Below are 19,654 nucleotides of genomic sequence, written 5' to 3'. Positions count from 1 at the left end.
GAGGCTCTTTTATACCCATCCAGGTAGCCCCCAAATACCAGGGGAGACCTGAAAATGTCCCTTCCCCTGAACCTCCTGATCTGGCTACCTTTACAGTCCCCTGGTGAGTCCCATTTTATGAAATGATAACCGTTCTTCTCTGACTTTCCCTGAGCGGAGCCTCAGCCCACAGCCAGCTGCTTGCTTCATTCTGCATTTTCCTTCCCACCTCCCTAGTAATTATCTAGCAATTATTATGCTGGCAAGTACCTCATTAGTTATTTGGTGTGAGAAAGCTCAATGAATTAATAATAAAAAGGCCTTTATAGTTCAAAATTACGAATAACAAAGCCAGTTTGAATGCCCTGAACACTCATTAAGAGGTTTCCTGTACAATATTTTGAAAAGTGTTGGTATCTTTCTTGATCAATGCACGAGTCTCTGAAGAGCCCACACTATTCTTATCTGGAGATTTTCAAGGAAGCAGAGGCACGTTGGCCGTGCTGGTGAGAAAGACTGGCAACTCGGGTGGACTCACAGTCCTATAACCTCATGGTGGAGATCAGTGGAGGTGTGCAGCTTCCCCAGACTATAGAAGCCCATCCTCAGACCCAGCATTTAGGAGGCTAAAGCAGGAGGACTGTAATCGTGGGGCCAACTGGTCTAGGATATGGAGACCATGTCTTCCAGTGACTCCAGCCATAGCCACGTGTGGTAGAACCAATTTTCACACTCATGGCCATAACGAGCCTCCCACCCCCCACCCAGTGCCTCCATTGTAGGGAAATTTGTGTCACCAATGTTCAACTCCTGCTTCCTTTGTCTTTTTTTTTTTTTTTTTTGCTACTGTCCAACTTCCCTAAGTAAAATAAACCTCCCATGCATACCTACATAATTCCTGTGTCCTTAGCTCAGTTACACACTTCCTATGTCCTTAGCTCAGTTACACACTTCCTGTGTCCTTAGCTCAGTTACACACTTCCTGTGTCCTTAGCTCAGTTACACACTTCCTGTGTCCTTAGCTCAGTTACACACTTCCTGCATCAGATTATTCCTTTGTCAGTGTCTTTTCTGGGAGTCTCCTCTGTCAAGCTGGGTAGATTACTCTAGGTGACGGACTATTAAATTAGAATGCTCAGGGAACTGAATTCACTGCCCCGGGGCCTTCAGAGCTGACAATGATCCCCAAGGCCGTGAACGTAGAAATGAATGTAGAAGACATTAAAAGCTCTTAGAATTTGGAGATTTATTGAGTACATTAATGGATTTAAAGCCAGAGCTGTGTCCTTCGTGCTCACAAAGGTAATCTCACCACTGGTGGAAATTTGTCCGTTTGGGGCTGGGGAGATGGCTCGGTGCTTAAGAGCATGTACAAAGGACTGAGTTGGATTCCAGGACCCACAGTGTGTGGCTCCCAATCTCCTGAAACGTCAGCTCCAGGGGATCAACTGCCTTCTTCTGGTCTCAGGTACCTGCACACATGTGCACAAGTTCCTCCACAGATGTACACACAAACCCGTGCACATAATTAAAAATAAAATAAAAATCTTCTTTTAAAAAATATAATAATGGAGTACTACTCAGCTATTAAAAAGAATGAATTTATGAAATTCCTAGCCAAATGGATGGACCTGGAGGGCATCATCTTGAGTGAAGTAACACAATCACAAAAGAACTCACACAATATGTATTCATTGATAAGTGGATATTAGCCCAAAACTTAGGATACCCAAGATATAAGATACAATTTGATAAACGCATGAAACTCAAGAAGAATGAAGACCAAAGTGTGGACACTGTGCACCTTCTTAGAATTGGGAACAAAACACCCAGGGAAGGAGTTACAGAGACAAAGTTCGTAGCTGTGATGAAAGGATGGACCATTTAGAGACTGCTGTATCCAGGGATCCGTCCCATAATCAGCTTCTAAACGCTGACACCATTGCATACACTAGCAAGATTTTGCTGAAAGGACCCAAATATAGCTGTCTCATGTGAGACGATGCCGGGGCCTAGCAAACACAGGAGTGGATGTTCACAGTCAGCTATTGGATGTATCACAGGGCTCCCAATGGAGAAGCTAGAGAAAGTACCCAAGGAGCTAAAGGGATCTGCAACCCTATTGTTGGAACAACATGATGTACTAACCAGAACCCTGGAGCTCTTGTCTCTAGCTGCATATGTATCGAAAGATGGCCTAGTCGGCCATCAATGGAAAGAGAGACCCATTGGACTTGCAAACTTTATATGCCCCAATATAGGGGAATGCCAGGGCCAAAAGAATGGGAATGGGTGGTTAGGGAAGTGGGGGGTGCTACGGGGGACTTTTGGGATAGTATTGGAAATGTAATTGAGGAAAATATGTAATAAAAATATTAAAAAAAAAAAGAATAACACAACAAATTCAAATCAGGACTCACAACTAAAGTAGATGGAATGTCACTGCAATTAACTTTTCAAATAAAAGAACAAGAATCAAAAAAATAAATAAATAAATAAATTCACTCACATAGATGCCTGGTGGTGCCCAAAACAGCCAATGAAAAAAGAGATACCTTAGCAGGTGGCCTTGCTAGATGGAACTGGATCATCCCAGATAAGTGACACAATTGGATGCTCAGTGCTTATCTCCTGGGACCAGAGATGATCATTTTCCGCTGATCTTCCTGTAGAAGTGGCCTTCATGTCCCTTCCTGGCTCCCCCTCCGTACATCAAAGGAGATAAGTGTATTTTCTTCCAATTGAATTTCCTTGGTCTCCCACTGAGCCCTGGGTCAGAAGGAAGCATGAGATCATAGAATCACCAGTCTTTGAATCTGCCTTTTTTTCCCTTTGTCCTGCATGAGTTTGTTAGCTGAGACAGTCGCGGGAGGGCCATCCATCAGTGTCCTTGAGGCAGAGAATTTGGGCTGTCTCCTCCTGGTCCTGTGTTAAATGATTCCAGCTGGGAGGTGGGGGCGGGCTCTTGAGAAAATAGTTGTAGAGTCTGGGATGCAGCTCAATGGTACAATGTAGGCTTAGCCTGGGGAGGGCTACATTTAATCCCTAATGACCCCAAACAAAAACACCTTTTATAGTACTTCAGAAAAACATAAATGACATCTCCATTTTACAGATGGCAGATGGCAGATGGCAGATGGCAGATGAGAGGCTCAGGGAAAACAAGTTTGGGCTTTCTTCAGTTTCATGTTTGTTTGTTTGTTTGAGACAGGGTTTCTCTGTGTAGCCCTTAATGTTCTGGAACTCACTCTGTAGACCAGGCTGGCCTTGAACTCAGAGATCTGCTTGCCTCTGCCTTTCAAGTGCTGGGACTAAAGACATATGCCACTGCACTTGGCTCAGATTCATTTTATTTTTAAATAGTGTGTGAGCACATGCAAGGCTTAGCACATAAGTGTAAAACCCACCAAGGCCAAAAGAAGGCACTGAGTCCCCTGGAGCTGGAGTTACGGGCTGTCGTGAGCTGCCTAACCTGGGTGTTGTGAACTAAAAGCAGGTCTTCTTCTTTTTTTTTTTTTTTTTAGATGTATTTATTGATTTTATGTAAGTACACTGTAGCTGTCTTCAGACACTCCAGAAGAGGGAGCCAGATCTCGTTACAGATGGTTATGAGCCACCATGTGGTTGCTGGGATTTGAACTCCGGACCTTCGGAAGAGCAGTCGGGTGCTCTTACCCACTGTACCATCTCAAAAGCAGGTCTTCTGCAAGAGCAGTCTGAGTCCTTAACTACTGAGCCATCTCCTCAGCCCTCTACCATAAACTTAAAGGGATAAAATAGTCACCTCTTAATACCATATCTGATGCATTATAACCAGTACAGTGCATGCTAGAAGCATTAGACGTAGACCTGCACACTTGATGTAATTTAATCTCAAAATACTCTTCAAGGACAAAGTTGTTATTCCAATTTAATAGATTAGGACATGGAAGCTCAGGATCAAGTGACTGGCCTAACGAGCCAGAGAAAGCAAGGCCCTGGCAGGACCCAAACCCCAAGAACTCTAAATCGGGTCTTCCATTAAAAAATTATTTATTTTTATGTGTCTAGGTTTTTGTCTGCATCATGCATGTCCACACCAGGGCTTCGTATCTGGAGTAACAGATGGTTGTGAGCCACAGTATCTGTCTGAGAACTGAACCCAGGTCTCCTGGAAGAGCAGCAAGTGCCCTTGACCACTGAGCCACCCAGCTCCAATTTGGGTCTTCCTATTGTGTCTTTGCTTGGGACTCCAGCAGGTCAATGTCAGCCAATAGAGTGGTTTCTGCCGTGAGCTGGCATCCTGCATTTGAAGTATAATCATTCATTTGGTAAAGATTTCTCTACAAAGAGAAAGCTGCTCTCCTCTCAGTGCCCATGCAGACTGCAGTCCTCTGTTTGGAGATAAAAGGGGTTGGAAAGAAGAAACTCATTCTGTAGCAGCTGCCACTTGACTGCCTGTCAAAGAACTAATATACACTGCAGGAGTCACAGCCAAAGAGCTAGTTGAAGGACTCAGTTCCAATTTGTAAACAGAGCTTTGTGTTGGCGTGGTCGTCGTGTTGGGGGAGCTAGTCTCAGAGGGATAACCAACGTCGGGGAAAAGACACACAGTTAAAAATAATTGGGGCTGGAAAGATGGCTCCGTGGATTGAGTCCTGTTCTTCCAGAGGACCTAAGTTTTATTCCCAGCACCCACATTAGGCAGCTTAAAACCACTTATAGCCCAGAACCCAGGAGATCTGGTGTCTTCGTCTGACCTCCATGCTCATCCCCACACATGTGACATCCATCCATCCATCCATACACACACACATATGAATACTATTACTAATAATTTATTCTATAGTGAAGTTCTTTCTCTATTCTTGATGAGGTGTAGGGAAAGTCACATCATGTAACTAGTGCAGCCTTTGGGAAAGTCTCATAACTCAGTGAATCAAGCTCTACTAGCTATTAAAACATTCCATTGGTTTTATAGCTAAAAAGCCAACCTATTTAAAGCTATCACTTTTCTTCCCGAAGAGAGAGGAGAGGCCTGGCAGAGGGCTGGCAGCAAGAGAGCTCTTGCCCAGACTGGTACTCAGTGTGGGCTGGCAGCTCTTTGCAGTAGATTCAGTGTCTTGGGGCGTTTTGCTAGACCTGTCAGGGTGTGCTCCCCCTCCGGTTGCTATAGAGATCACCTTGCAGGTATCTTAATGTATGTGAATCTCTGTAGCTGGTCTCATGCGCCTTCCTCGCCTCTGAGCATCCCACAGCCCACCAGCTTCTTACGCCAAGAGCCACTTGCCCCTTGAGATGACCTTTTTAACCACTAATCCAAGAAACAGCACCATACAGATGGCTCCACCAGAGAGTACAATCTATGTGCTCTACAGCCACTGTCCCTCTCTCTGCCCCTAGGTCCACGAGCCAGCCGTCTCCCTGACCTTCGGGTTTCCCAGATGAGTCCACTCCCAGTCCATCACAGCCCTTAAGGTCCACGCGCCCTTGAACTCTCTACACAGCCCCCAGATGCAGTGTCCTCTCTCCACCTTTCAAAATCCCAAATCTAGAACATAGGCTTCACTCTGGAAGATGGAGCTGTCTTGGTGCCTGGGTGAAGTTTCCCTGTCAGGCTAGGACATGGCCATTACTTGAACTGTTCCTGTTTAATCCCAGCAGCTCTGATTGTCCTGTCCAAGGTCAGGACACCTGACTCCCTCAGCTCAGGTGGCCTCCACTGTAGCTGACTGTGATGACAACAGTGCCTGCCCACAGGGCCTTTGTGAGAGTGAAAGAAGGCAGTGTGTTTCTGTCTCTTAGTAGGCTACAGGCTGGTCACCTTCACTTCTGTCACTTATCCCAATGTGACAAAGCAAACGAGACACCTATGGGGAAGACCCTGCTTTCATGTCTAATGTCAACCTCTGGTCTCCTACCACAATTCAAGAAAATACACACACAAACACACACACGCACACAGAGAGAGAGAGAGAGAGGCATGCATACCACACACACATTTAAAACTAGCTTGGTCAGTTGTCTCAAATAAACACAAACTTAAAGGCCTGGTGACACAGCTCAGTGGTAGAATGCTTACCTTGCATGCAAGACCCTAGGTTCTGTCCTCAGCAATGAAAAATAAACAAACAAACAAACAAACAGAGCAAAAACAATAACCATATAAAGAAGGCCACAGAGCCAGCCCCGGGCTCAGGTAACAGCCATTTGAGAGCAGCTCTCACAACCACCATCCAGGCTCCTCTCTGCCTCTAATTGGTTTATCTTTCTATTGTCCCTGGTAGCAGCCTAATTAAAGGTTGCTCTTGTGAGAGCCAGCTGAGGCTGGCCTGCCGGCCATCTTTCCCAGAATCCCTGGGGCTCCTCTAATGGCGCAGTTTCCGCAGGGAGGCCGAGTCTGGGCCCTGTGCTGAGTGATGAGTGGAATATTGCTTGTGAATCTCTCTGTGATGCTTCACGTTTCCCCTTCTGCTTCCTCTTTGGTTTTTACTCAATCTGACTTTACTCTAAAAAGAGAAGAGAGGAACAGTTAGAAGACCTGAGACTGGGCAGTGGTGGCCTGTTCCTTAATCCCAGCACTCAGGAGACAGAGGCAGAGAGGCAGAGAGGCAGAGAGGCAGAGAGGCAGAGAGGCAGAGAGGCAGAGAGGCAGAGAGGCAGAGAGGCAGAGAGGCAGAGAGGCAGAGAGGCAGAGAGGCAGAGAGGCAGAGGCAGGGGCAGGACATCTCTGTGAGTTCAAGGTCTACATACTGAATTCCAAGACAGCCAGGCCTACATAGAGAGAACCAGTCTCAGAAACAAACAACCAAAACAAAATAAAACAAAAAAGATGGTAGACGTGCATTCACCCTGTTACAATTTTTTCCTGTCCTGTCACGGTGATTCTTCGTCCAGTGCCCATAGCTGGGGTTGCGCTCTCAACTGGGCCTCCTTTGTTTCTCCGGGCTATGGCAGAAGCCATACCACATGACCCAAACCGTTTGCCTCTCTGCCTTGGCCCTCACAGGATTTCCAGCTCCTGTCTCTCATGCCAGGAACTGGCACGGCGCCAGGGTTTCCAAGGCCCAGGACAAGTAGCTGTGTCTCTCTCAGCAGCCTGAGTCATTCCCTCTCCCTAGTGTCTCACTGTGCCCAAGTGCCTGAGTCACTCAACCCAAGCACCTCCCAGGCCACACCCGTCACTCCTCTAGCCTGAGGTCCTGTTGAGCCAGGCCCCCGACTCTGGTGATTTCATCCCCCCAGCAGCCACCCCACTGGCCTCCCGTTGACTGTTTCACTGTGAATGAGCACTGTCACTCTGGGCATCTCTCACCCACGTGTTTACACAGCTACCTTCTCTCCGAGCTCTGCACTGGCCCTGGGCAAGGTCTGGGGATCAGTAGTGCTCCTATGCTCGAAGGCCTCCCATCTAGAGGACACCGGTTTGTCTGAAGGCATCTAAGGCAGTTTGTGTGAGGGGGTGGGGGGTGGCAGCTTGAGTGGACTCACCACAGAATTCACATTTGAGAGCCAGCAGGGTGCCTCAGCCGCTAAGAGAGCTTGTCACCAACCCTGGTCACCTGACTTTGACCCCAAAGACTCCCATGGTGGAAGAAGAGAACCGACTCCTGCAAGTTGTCCTCCGACCTCCACTTGTTCCCTGTGGCACTTGTGTGTGCATGCACACACACCAAATTTTTTTAAATATGTAATCATTTAAAAAAAAAAAAAAAGGAAATCACATTTGAGTGGGTTTGAAAAGAGAATGGGAAGTGAGTGACCATTCCAGAGGGAGGAAATGACATATATCATCAAAGGCCAGAGACGTGAGAGGGTATGGCTAAGGTACAGGGGCCAAGAGTGGAAGGCAACGGTCCTGCTAGTGAGTGACTCCGGACAGCCAGCCATCTGGCTGGGAGCCTGGCCGTGGTCCTTACCACGTGACCTTACCAGAGTGTTTAGGCAGATAGAACATCTCTTCCACTGTCGCCCAAAGCAGGCCTCTTTTCTATAGCATACTTTGCAAATATGATTTTAGTTATGTTCTTTATCTTATTTACTTCGCCACAGTGAAGACTGAACCCAGGGCCTCACCCACACTAGGCAAGCGCCATACCACTGAGCTAAACCTCCATTTCTGAATGTTGTCGGTTTTCTGAGACAAAAGGACTTGCTATGTAGCCCAGGTTATCTCTACCCTCGTAATTGCCTGCTTTGATGCTGAGATTGTATGTTTTCTCACTATTTATTTTGTTGAGAGAAACAAGATGTGAACTGTTTTGGTTTGCAAGCCCAAGAGGGCTGTTGTTAGGGTATTCTGTCTGTGTTTGGATTTCTTTCCTCTATACAGAACGATTAATGTAAAAGAACAAGAAAATGTTATTCACTTTTAAATTTGATTTCTTGGTCTCCTGGTTTACTAACTGAGCAAATCTGTTTTCTATCTGAGGTGTGGTTTCTCAGTTATTAATGAGATAGTGTCTGACTGACAACGTTGTCGTGGATGTGGAGGGTACATGCCTGCTTGTGTGAAGCATCTGGCTGCTCTAAGCCCCAGCATCCCCCTCTCCTCTCCCTCTCCCTCTCCTGTCACAGGTCACCAGTCTGAGGACTTGCACAGCTGGTGGCTGAGAGTGCAGGGTACTGGCATAAAGGAGGTTTTGTCAACTGTTCATCATTTCCTGAAAAACTAGCTATTCTTTGGCTTTGTTTGACCAACTGATGGCTCAGGACATGACTGTCTCTGCCTCTGTGCTCTGTCAGCCTGAGGGAGCTCAAAGGGACAGCTGTCTTGGCAAGGCTGTGGGCAAGGCCTTCCTGGGAAAAGCAGCAGGAGCAGAGGAGTGGGTCAGGGGACACGTGGGGGCAGTGTCTCCCTAGCCCTCCTCCATAACCACCTTTACATTCCTCTGTGAGGCCCTGGAGCTCCCACAGCCCTTGATCTCAGTGCCCTCTTGGACATCTCTGTCTTTGTGTTCCAAGAGGCTCACAGCCTGCTCAGTGATGAGTGAGTCAAAGGTCAGTTTGTGTCTTTCTGTGATGCTGACGTGCTTCCTTGGTGTGTATACATCTGCCAGAAGGGCTAGGAGCATGCTTAAAATAGCAGCGGAATGCTACATGCAAAGCATGTGTCCATCACATGTTGGGTGAACCGGCGAGCAGGTGATAATGTGGCCCTTCTCCGGTGGTGCCCGTTGTTCATACTGGCTTGTGTTTTTAGTCTCTTTCTGCTTCTTTCTGTGATCCATGAAGACAAGTTTCCTCAGTAGGAAAAGAAAGAACAAATTCAAGGCAATGACAGGCTCTACAGATACACACTGAGTGAGTGCCTGAGGCTTCTGCAGGCAGCTTTTGAGCTTGGGTTGTGCAGTTGGACAGACCTGAGTTCCAACGCCTGATTGGGGCCTTGCTGAAGATCTGTACTTCTGATAGAGAAGGAACCTCCAACCTGAAGGGCTACACTGGGGAGTGCTGGAGTCGGGGTGTGAGCCACCCATCCTCCTGGTGTGGAGAGGGAGCAAGGCAGTCAACGAGGCTGTAAGTTATGTGAAGCCACACTCACTAGATTGGCCTAGGCAAGTGACTCAGCTTTCTGCTGTGGTTCTTTGATGGGGTCCAAGAACTGGAGTTACTTACGGCTGTGGGTGCTGGGAATGGAACCCACAAGAGGTCCTCTGCAAGAGCAGCAAGTGGCCTTAGCTACTGAGCCCTCTCTCCAGACCCAAGAAGAAACACCTCTATATTTTATGGTCTGAAAAAACTAGTTTCACATTTCTGTTAGAGAACACAGCTGCTGCTACCACCCCGCCCCACCCCAGGGTAGCCAGGACCTAAAGAGAACTGCAAATGGGGTAAGAAGACCCCACCAGGCCCCTGCTACCTGGGGATCAGAGGCAGCCTGAGTATTTGACTACCAAGCTCTACTCTCCTGTCCACAGAGTCACCGCTTTCACAGAGCTTAAATCATGTATGTCCTATTCCCTTGCCTTGGTCATATAGTATAGGAAAGGTAATAACTAATCCTGCTTCCTCCTGATACAGGACTTCTTTCCTCAGACGCCTTGTAGAAAGGCACCTTGCTTTATCTGGTAAGGCTGGATTATTTCTTCAGACCCTCCCACATCCTGCCTACTGTGGCAATAATAAATGCCTTTTCAACTTCATCTGTATCTAGAATGACAGTTCTTACCACTGGGGCACAGTGTTCAACCTCTGCTACACAAAATGTGGTGCTCAGCCATCAGAGAGAAGAATGAACTAAAGGCCCTGGTGGGGGATGGGGGTGGGTGGGCAGGGAGGAGAGCTGGGAGCCACTCCTGCATTAACATCCAGAGATGTTTTAAACTGTGATGATTGTGGACATTCAACTGTTGCAGGTTCAAAGCTGCATAATGATGGGCTATCCTCACCCTTTAAACAGTCATTTATCACCTACGTTCCTGTGTAACCTAACATCCTTGAGACAAGCACTCCGCACCAGAGACGTCTAGCAGCTTGCCTCAGATAGTGCATTCCTGTGAACCAGTAACAGATGTAAAATCCCTCTTCAGAAGACAGCCCAACAGATAGCTGAAGATTGACGGGGAGGCTCTGAGGCACCCCCTGTTCAGGGTGGCAGTTTTTCTTACGCACCCTCTCATACCCTGCGCCTCACTTCCTGCAGGGTGGAGTCCATCTTTTGAAAGACCGGGAGTGCTTTCGCAGCGTCTTCCAGTGTCATGAATTTCCTAACAATCTTCAATTCCCTCCCACATTAAACCTGCCTAAAGAACCCACTGTGTGCAGCCTAGATAACCAAATTGGCTGTCCTGGAACTCACTCTGTAGACCAGGCTGGCCTCGAACTCAGAAATCCGCCTGCCTCTGCCTCCCAAGTGCTGGGATTAAAGGTGTGCGCCACCACTGCCCGGCACACAGGTGTTTCTTAATGATGAATTCCTAAGTTGGAATTGCCAGCCCAAGGGATAAGAATGTGAAAGGCTCTGCTCATTAATTCACACACTGAACAAGTAGTCAATAATCAGCTGGATGCACCAACACCCCTGTGCTCTCCACAGCCCCCATGGTGCTCTGGTGTCTCCCACCTCCGCCCAGCAGTGGGCATTGATAGGCTTCGTCCTCTTTGTCAGTCTACTAAGTGCAGGGATGATTCCTTGTAGCTTAAAGACTTAGCTGCAAATGAAATGCAAACATGGGCGAAGAAAATCATAAATAAATATTGATGCCATTCCGGGGTCAAGAAGGATGTTGTTGTTGTTTGTTGTTGTTGTTTGTTGTTTGTTGTTGTTGTTGTTGTTTTGAGACAGGGTTTCTCTGTGTAGCCCTGTCTGTCCTGGAACTCACTCTGTAGACCAGGCTGGCCTCCAATTCAGAGACCCACCTGTCTCTGCCTCTCTGCCTCTCTGCCTCTCTGCCTCTCTGCCTCTCTGCCTCTCTGCCTCTCTGCCTCTCTGCCTCTCTGCCTCTCTGCCTCTCTGCCTCTCTGCTTCTGTCTGGATTAAAGGTGTGTGACATCACCACCTGGCTCAACTGGATTTTAAAATAGCTTTATCAAAGCATAAAATCATTCACCCTCTGTCATGTGTTTTTTTAAAAAGATGTGTGCCTGCTTGTCTGCATGTCTGCAGATCTCTATGGAGGCCACTGGAAATGGAGTCACATGCAGTTGTGAGTGAACCATCTGATGTAGGTTCTGGGACCCAAACCCAGTCCTCTGCAAAAGTAGCAAGCACTCTGAATCACAGAGCCATCTCCCCAGCCTCTTGTGACTATTTTGATGAAATTTGGTGAACATATGCAACTGAGTCCAAAAGACAGCCACCTCCCCATCACTTCACACCAAAGCAACCACTGCTCTTCCCGTCTCTATGATTTGTCTTTCTAGAAATTTAATACAAATGGAATTATATAGCATGTACTATCTTCTGTTGGTTTTCTTTTATTTATTGTATTTACACATTTGTATGTGCATGCATGGTGTGTGTATGTGTGTAAGTGCATGTATACATGCATACACAGTATAAATATGTGTGTAATGTGTGCAAGCACATCTGTGCTTGTGCATGCTGTGTGTGTGGTATGTGCAAACACCTGTGTGCATGTACATGTTGTATGTGCATGTGTATAGGTCAAATGCTCTGTCTCTATCGTTTCTGAGACAGGGTCTCACACTGAACATGGTAGAGTCCTCCATTTGGCTATAGTGGTGGGACAGCAAGCCCTCAGCCCCAAGGATCTTCTTGCCTCCACTTCCCTGGTGCTGGAACAGGCACACGTTGCCATCTCCTTAGCCCCTCAATCGGCCTGGTATCTGTAAGAGTCGTCTCTGTTAGCTGCTGAGCAGTTGTGTGCAGAGAGCTGTTTGTGTTTTCACTTGTTAGTTGGACTTGTGAGCTGTTTCTGGCTTTTGGACTGCTATGAATAATGTCACCAACACTCATGTACAAGTTGTTTGCACATGTACGTTTGGCTTTTTTTTTTTTTTCAGCTTAGGAGTAGCATCCTAGGTCATATGTTACATGTGTGCTCAACTTGAAAAACAAAACTTTTTCTGATGTGGTGGCCCATTGTGCATTTTCCTCAGAAACGTACTCGAGGTCTAGTCGTCTCACGTCCTCCATAGCAGTCGGGATCACCTGTGTTCCTCTTTACAGCCGTGTTGTGTTAGAGTGTCAACTGGTGTCACACTGTGGCATTAATTTGTATTTTCGTAACTATTCTAGCACTGAGAATCTCTTATGAGCTGGTGTATCCCTTCTCTAGTGAAGTGTCCCCGGCTCTCCTGTTTTGAAATTGGGTTGCTTGCCTTAGTGAGTTCAAAGAGACCTTTATGTATTCTGTGTGTAGCTCTTCACCAGATATTGTCTTTCATTTTCCTCATGGTATCTTGGAAACTAAAACACTTAACATTCATTATCTCATCAGTTCCTTATCTGAGGTCTTTGTTTGGTTTACTTCTTGTTCTGTTTTTGAGTCTTACTGTGGTGTTCAGGTTGATCCGATTCGCTCATGTCTCGGTCTCTGCGTACTAGAATCACAGGGTTTGGCTATTATCACACCTGGCCTTTTTAAAGATTTATTTTTATTTTATATGTATGAATGTTTTGCCTGCATGCACCTGTACATGCTCATTGGATCCCCTGGAACTGGAGCCATGGGTGGTCGTGAGCCACCATATGGGTGGCTGGAGTTGCAACAAGTGTTCTCAGCAGCTGAGCCCTCCCCCCCTCCAGCCCTCATACCTACAGCTAAGCCCTCCCCCCCCCAGCCCTCACGCCTACAGCTAAGCCCTCCCCCCCCAGCCCTCACGCCGAGCTTTTAAAAGTGCTTAATTGTGATCATCTAAATTTACCTTTCTCTCCCACCTGTGTGTGTGTGTGTGTGTGTGTGTGTGTGTGTGTGTGTGTGTGTGTTTTAGTCCTCCCTACCCAAGACATATTTGCCTACTCTGAGGTCACACAGATATTCTGGTTTGTTTGTTTGTTTTTCTTAGAGGTTTATGATTTTGAGGGTTTTGGGTTTTTGGAGTTTTGTTGTTTTAGGTTTATAATCCATGAATCTAATTCATTCTTGTCTATGCCATGAATAAGCAACAGAGATCCTTTTCATTCGGCTCTCCATCGTTCCCAGTGTTGTTGAGACCTTTATCCTCTCTGTGAGCTGCTTTAGCACATCTGCCCAGAGTAAACTAACCACGTCTGTAAACCACATCTATAAGCCAGCGGTTTCCTGGGAAATGATTAACAAACACTTCTTGGAACAAAGGAGGGGACCTGTGGGTAGTGTTGGCCGCTTTCCTGTGTGACTAGCCTCGGTGGCTGAGGCTACAAGTTACCATCCCTGAGATTCTGTCTGCTCCACAAGCCAGTGTGAGTCTGCCATGACCCACGTCTGCTCTCTCCTTCCCCTTCCCATTCATGTGCCCGGGAGCCTGTCCTCATGTGGACAATGCCTTTGGTTACCATAGCATTCTAAGTTTTGAAATCGGGCGCCCAAAACCCTCAAAACTGTTTCATCAATTTCTTTATTTACACACACACACACACATCAGCTTTCCATTTCTATGAGGAGCTCTGCTAGGATAGTTGATGGTTGCTTTGATCCATAGACCAATTTCTAGGTAATTGCTGTCGTAACAATATTGAATCTGTTTATAACAGTCCTTTGGGTTTCCCCTCAGCTGCTGCTGTCGCTTTTTATTAGTGCAGCATGTGGGCATACTGGGCTTTGCACACCCATGTGATCTCCAACAGCCTCCTTACATTCCATTCTTCTACTAGCTTTTTATCAGACCCCCGGGGAAGGAAACTGATTCCTGGTTTCTATTCTCAGCTACCTGTCCTCATGACTCTATCTGTGCTGCGCACATGGGCTCTCTTTGTTTCAGAACCCTTTCCCAGGTGTGCAGGGGCCTCTGAGCTGCATGCAGCCAGACTACCAGGGGACACTGGGCAGCTAGTGCAGAATGTCACTTCCTTAATGAGGGCACTGGTGCCTTGACACCTGTCATCCCCAGCTGTGACACATGTCTTCCTTCCATGGATGAAATACAGTTTTGAAAGAGAGAGAGGGAGAGGGAGAGGGAGAGAGAGGGAGAGAGGGAGAGAGGGGGAGAGGGAGAGGGGAGAGGGAGAGGGGAGAGGAAGAGGGGGAATTCTTTCCTTGTTTAGAATATGATTATAACAGTCTATTCATATAGTGTAATGAGTTTGTTAGATCTTAATGGATAGGAAAACTCCTTTGCGACCAGAGCCCTACATTCTCAGCGTGGATACCCCTTCTGCTTTTCACACAAAAGCTTTGAGAGGTGCTTGCAAGCCTGTTGCCCAGCCTGAAAGCTGCGCTCTGACCTTGCTGTGTCTGCGGGACTCAGTCTTCCATTCCCTCCACAAGAACAAAGGCTCCCTAAGCTGCTCTAACACTGGGACCAGGGCTGTTCCGTTTCTTTTAATCTACACATCCTCCTGCCTCTAACCAGCCCTGACAAGAGCTTAGCAGCTGACAGTGCTCACTGCCTGCCTGTGCCGGGGTTCATGACCCAGCCTCCTTCCCTCCGTGGAGGCCATGTTAATATAGCAAACGCAGACAAGCCTTTTGAACAGAGACATGGTATGTTTCCATGGCAACATACATTACTTATGAAAATCTGCAGGAAGATTTGGGACCATTACGAGTTAAGTGCGGTCTTCTTCTTGCACAACGCTACTGGGAGATGTTGAAATTTTTATTGTGTGGAGGCTAGGGGACAAAATTTGATTTCCCAAGGATTTAGATACATAATAAATAAATCTGGGGCCCGTGGGAAGAGAAATGAAATTTTTACACGGCAGTAATTGGCAGCAATCCGTTATTCTAAGTCCCTGCCATTGTAAGGAACAAGTCACTCTTCCTCACACAGTAAGACTTGTTTCTCAAACAATTCTGTTTGATTGTTACTCATAAATGCCAGTTCTTTTTAAATTGGAAACAACGGCTTCTACCCTCTTCCTTCACAATTTTCCCTTTGCGAGGCCACACCCTGTCCCCGTGCTCCAGCCTGCTTCCCCCTCCTCCCTCTTTTGGGACCCAGCTCAGCAGTGTCAGGGTTCTCACAGCTGTCTGTGGTCTGCCCCTCTGTAATTGCTCTTTCAGAACCCACCCTAGGTCTCTACCACCAAATGTCCTTAAGTGGGACAGGGCTTTACTGAGTGAACGAACATCTGTTTACAGTGGGCTCAATATCGGAGGCTCAGTTCATCAGACGTTCACTGATTGCTGCTTTGTGCAATCTGACTTGAAGTGCACTCAGCAAGCAGTAAGCCCGGTCCTGGAGGCTGCTGTCCTGATTCTGCCTACCCCGGGGAACCAGAATATTGACTTGCAGAGGTCAGAGATATAGCAATAGCTGGACACGTATCTGATTGTCTACAATCGCTTACATCTCCCGTAAAGGCTGGGAGGTGGAAGCTGCACTCATGCCTGGGATACAGAGCAGCTGAGATAACTTCTCTTGAAATAAATACCTCTAATGAAAACCAAATATATTTATTATCTAATTATCCACCAGTGGTTTTGTGATTCCAACAGGACCCCATATTCTGCCTCTTAGCCTTCACATGGGGCCTGTAATAAGACAATCCACCCCAAATGGCCAGAGGACTAGAGCTGAGATGCCTTCTCCTTCTCCTCTTCTTCTGAGACAAGGTCTCATGGTGTGGCTTTAGCTGTCCTTGACCTCACTGTGTAGACCAGCTTGGCCTGGAATTCACAAGGATCTCCCCACCTCTTCCTCCAGACTGCTGAAATTAAAGGCTTATGCCACCACACCAAGCCTATGGATTGCTTCTAAGACCCACCTCTCTGCCGGGGCTCGGGCTCAGCTGCAGTGTCTGTGGCTGAGCTTGACTTGAAGGCATTGAGCGTACCTGTGACAGCTGTGTGGCACTGCCTCTGCTATCTCTGAGTTGGACCAACACAGAGTGTCTTTGTCAACTTGGCTGGGCAGGAAGCTTTGCCATCTTGTTTTTGTTTTTATTTTTTTGCATGGATGTACTTGTGGAGATCACAGGACACCCTCAAGCATGGTTCCTCTGGTGCCATCTTTCACTGGCCTGGAACTCATCAAATAGACCAGGCTAGCTGGCCAGCAAACCCAATGGATCCACCCTTCTCAGCATCCCCAGCATGGGGTGACAAGCACTCTACCATGCCTAGAATGTTGGCTTGCTTGCTTTAACAGGGATTCTGGAGATCCAACTCAGGCCCTGGTACTTGCAAGGCAAACACTCTACTGGCTGGGTTATCTCCACACCAGGGCTGTGAAGAGAAACTCAGAGGAAGGAAGGAAGGAAAGAAGGAAGGAAGGAAGGAAGGAAGGAAGGAAGGAAGGAAGGAAGGAAGGAAGAGAGAGAAAGAGAGAGAGGGAGGGAGGGAGGGAGAGAGAAAAGATAAAAGAAATAATAATAATAATAAATAGCCACATAGCCAGGCCAGTGGTGCAGGCAGGATCCTGCTACCCAGCTATTGAGGGGGCAGAGGCAGGGAAGTTCACAGCCAGCTTGAGCAACAGTAAGCTCAAATCTTGGGCAACCGTAATGAGGTAAAAAGTAAGAAGAAGGCTGTCAGGAGACAGAGAGCACTCGCATAGCACTTGTGAGGCCTTAGGTTCAATACCTTAGAACCACAGCTCAGCTGGGTGGGACCACAAGAGAGGCTGCTGTGAGTAGAAACACGGGTGGGGGTGGGGCAGCAGATGGGAGTCACATAAGGGACAGGATAATAGCCACTTACACACACACACACACACGCAGAGCCAACACAAGCTATGATGTCCAAATGATGCAGGGGGACATGCTGTGTACTAAGACATGTCACAGGGATTCCCATCTAAAGGGACCTGGTTGTTAGGTTCTGACGACATAGAAACAAGCAAGGGAGGGGTCACCCTGAAGATTTGGACAGCAAAAGTTCTTTGCATGTAAAAAGTAGGGAAAGAAAGACTGGAGGCTGGAGGTCATCGAGAGAGCTCCTGCCTCCAGTATCCAGGGCCCCAAGCTGATCACCATCACACAAAAGATGGCAAGTGGGGCTGGGAACTTAATGCAAGGCTGCAGTCTGCCTGTCTCAACAAGTTTAAGTCTTTAGCCTTGCATGGACAGGCACCTCATGTTGAGCTCCCAAAGCACGGATGGGGCCGGGTGTCTCAGTCTCCTTTTAGAGCCTGGCACACAAGACTTGAAGGTGAGAGCAGTCGTTCTGGATCCCCCAAGTCTAGGCCTGGAAAGGACCCTGAGCTCTTTCTCTGAGATCTCCACTGCCATCCCCAGACCTGGGCCAACTCTAAGAGAAAAACAAAACAAAACAACACAAAAAAACTGTTGGGCTCTGGGGTGCTCACTCCCAGTCACACCTCAGTCAGCGCCACAGCATGTGTCAAGAGCCGGCTCGGGGTGTAGCTGGGGTGGGGACGTTTCTCTGCTGTATGATAGTTTTCATCACTGATTTTTTTCTTTGAATCATAGGAATGAATTCAGAGCATGGACAGACATCAAGCCTGTGAAACCCATCAAAGCCAAGCCCCAGTACAAGCCCCCAGATGACAAGATGGTTCATGAGACCAGCTACAGCGCCCAGTTCAAAGGGGAGGCCAATAAGCCCAGTGCAGCGGACAATAAGGCCATGGATCGCAGAAGAATACGGAGCCTCTACAGTGAGCCTTTCAAGGAATCCCCGAAGGTAAGGCAGCTCTTACTGCACAGTCAGTCCCGAGGAAGCAGGACACGGGGCTCCGGCTAGTCCCCAGGAGCTCCTGATGAGCCACACAGGCCCAGGGGCATCTCCAACAGGTCAGGTCCTGGTAAGGTCCAAGGGCACACTAGAAGGGAGGATTGCATGAAAGCGGCTTAACATTTGGCACATCTGACTCTGTATTTGAGAAATGAAAAGCCTCACCCTGGTGCTACAGCCCCTTTCCTGGCCCTCTTCACAGCCTAGCTATGGCCCTGCAGCTGTGCCCCTCCACCCCGCTCCAGTCCCTGGACCCTTCCTTTCCCTCCCAGGCTCTGAATTACGTTCACCTTCACTCAGCCTTCCCTGATCAGTGCCATCCAACAGTGTCCAATATGTGACAGAAAACATGCCTGTCAAGTAGAGAACAAGAAACGTCCCCAGGCAGTTATTACAATGTAGCAGTTTCTGAGTGAAGATCTGAGATTTTCTTTTTCTATGCTAACACCGCCCAAGGTATTTTCATCTCAGTATAGGTTGGTTAACAGGAGAGACAGGCTGGACAGAGCTAGCAAAGCAGCCTCACAGGCCATTTGCTGCGTGTCAGGCCAGATGAGGCTGGGCACATACCACTTGTGTAATAGCAGAACAAGTCTGAGGAGCAAAATAACTCCAGAGCCTAAGTGGGTGGCCTCTCCCTCCTTTTGATCTCAAGTGTAGCACTCAGTTGACATTTCCATTGTGTGTCAGGACCAGCTTTTAGCTAAGGTAGCCTCCCGACCTAGTTTGTCTGAGATGCACCTAGTTTTAACCGAATGTTTCACGTTCCCGGGAACCGCCGCCCTAGTTTCAAGCAAATCACACTGAGATCACTGGTCCTCAGCTAGTGAATGGCCCAGCCTGGGAGGCCCAATATCAGCTCTGTCCATCCACAGAGGAAATAGGTCCCAGGATAGATGTTGGCACTGAATGAAAGAAGGTTCCAGCTGAGGAAGGAGAGGGGATGGGGGATCGGGGATGGACAGCAGGGTTTGCTCTATGAACTCATCAAGGCCAGTGGCCTCAGAGTCCTCTGAGAAAGAGAAGGCAAGACTCCCTCTTCAGAACGAAAGGGAAAACCAGGAGTGAGGCCTGGAGACTGGGTGCTGCTTTGGGGAAGCAGGCAAGATCCAGCCAGAGATAAGCATGTGGCTGGTAGTACCCATTTCCTGCCTGACACCTGAGTTGTTCCAAAAAATGTCCTTACCACCCCGGGGATCCACTGTAGTTCATTCCTATGGATACCTACCTGGCCTCTTTCGTCCAGAACCTGGATGACTGAGCATCTCCTCTCTGGGATGCTCAAAGAGCCGCTTGGCCTCACTCACTTGCAACAAACCACATGCTCTGGCAGAATAAGACATAATAATTCCAAGGAGAAGGGACAAGAGATGCTGTAACCGTTGTCTAGCCCGCCAACCACCTGGCCTTGCTCACCGAGGAGAAATGGCAGGGTGGGCAGTGCGTGGCAG

The 19,654-nt window shown here is 47.8% G+C and overlaps 1 protein-coding gene across 1 annotated transcript in view; it reads left to right on the top strand.

The window, feature by feature from the left end:
* Map6 (microtubule associated protein 6) overlaps positions 1–19,654 on the top strand; it is a 65,929-nt gene that overhangs the window by 26,722 nt on the left and 19,553 nt on the right. The window contains exon 2 of the mRNA XM_021168872.3: positions 17,939–18,152. Within this exon, the coding sequence (XP_021024531.2) occupies positions 17,939–18,152 (214 nt within the window). The remainder of the gene's footprint in view (positions 1–17,938; positions 18,153–19,654) is intronic.

The sequence above is a fragment of the Mus caroli genome, unplaced genomic scaffold, assembly GCF_978045245.1.
Source record: "Mus caroli unplaced genomic scaffold, Mus_caroli_1 scaffold_8, whole genome shotgun sequence".
Classification (NCBI taxonomy): Eukaryota; Metazoa; Chordata; class Mammalia; order Rodentia; family Muridae; genus Mus; species Mus caroli.
The sequence above is the reverse complement of the archived record's forward strand: the minus strand, read 5'-3'. Positions and strand labels throughout refer to the sequence as shown.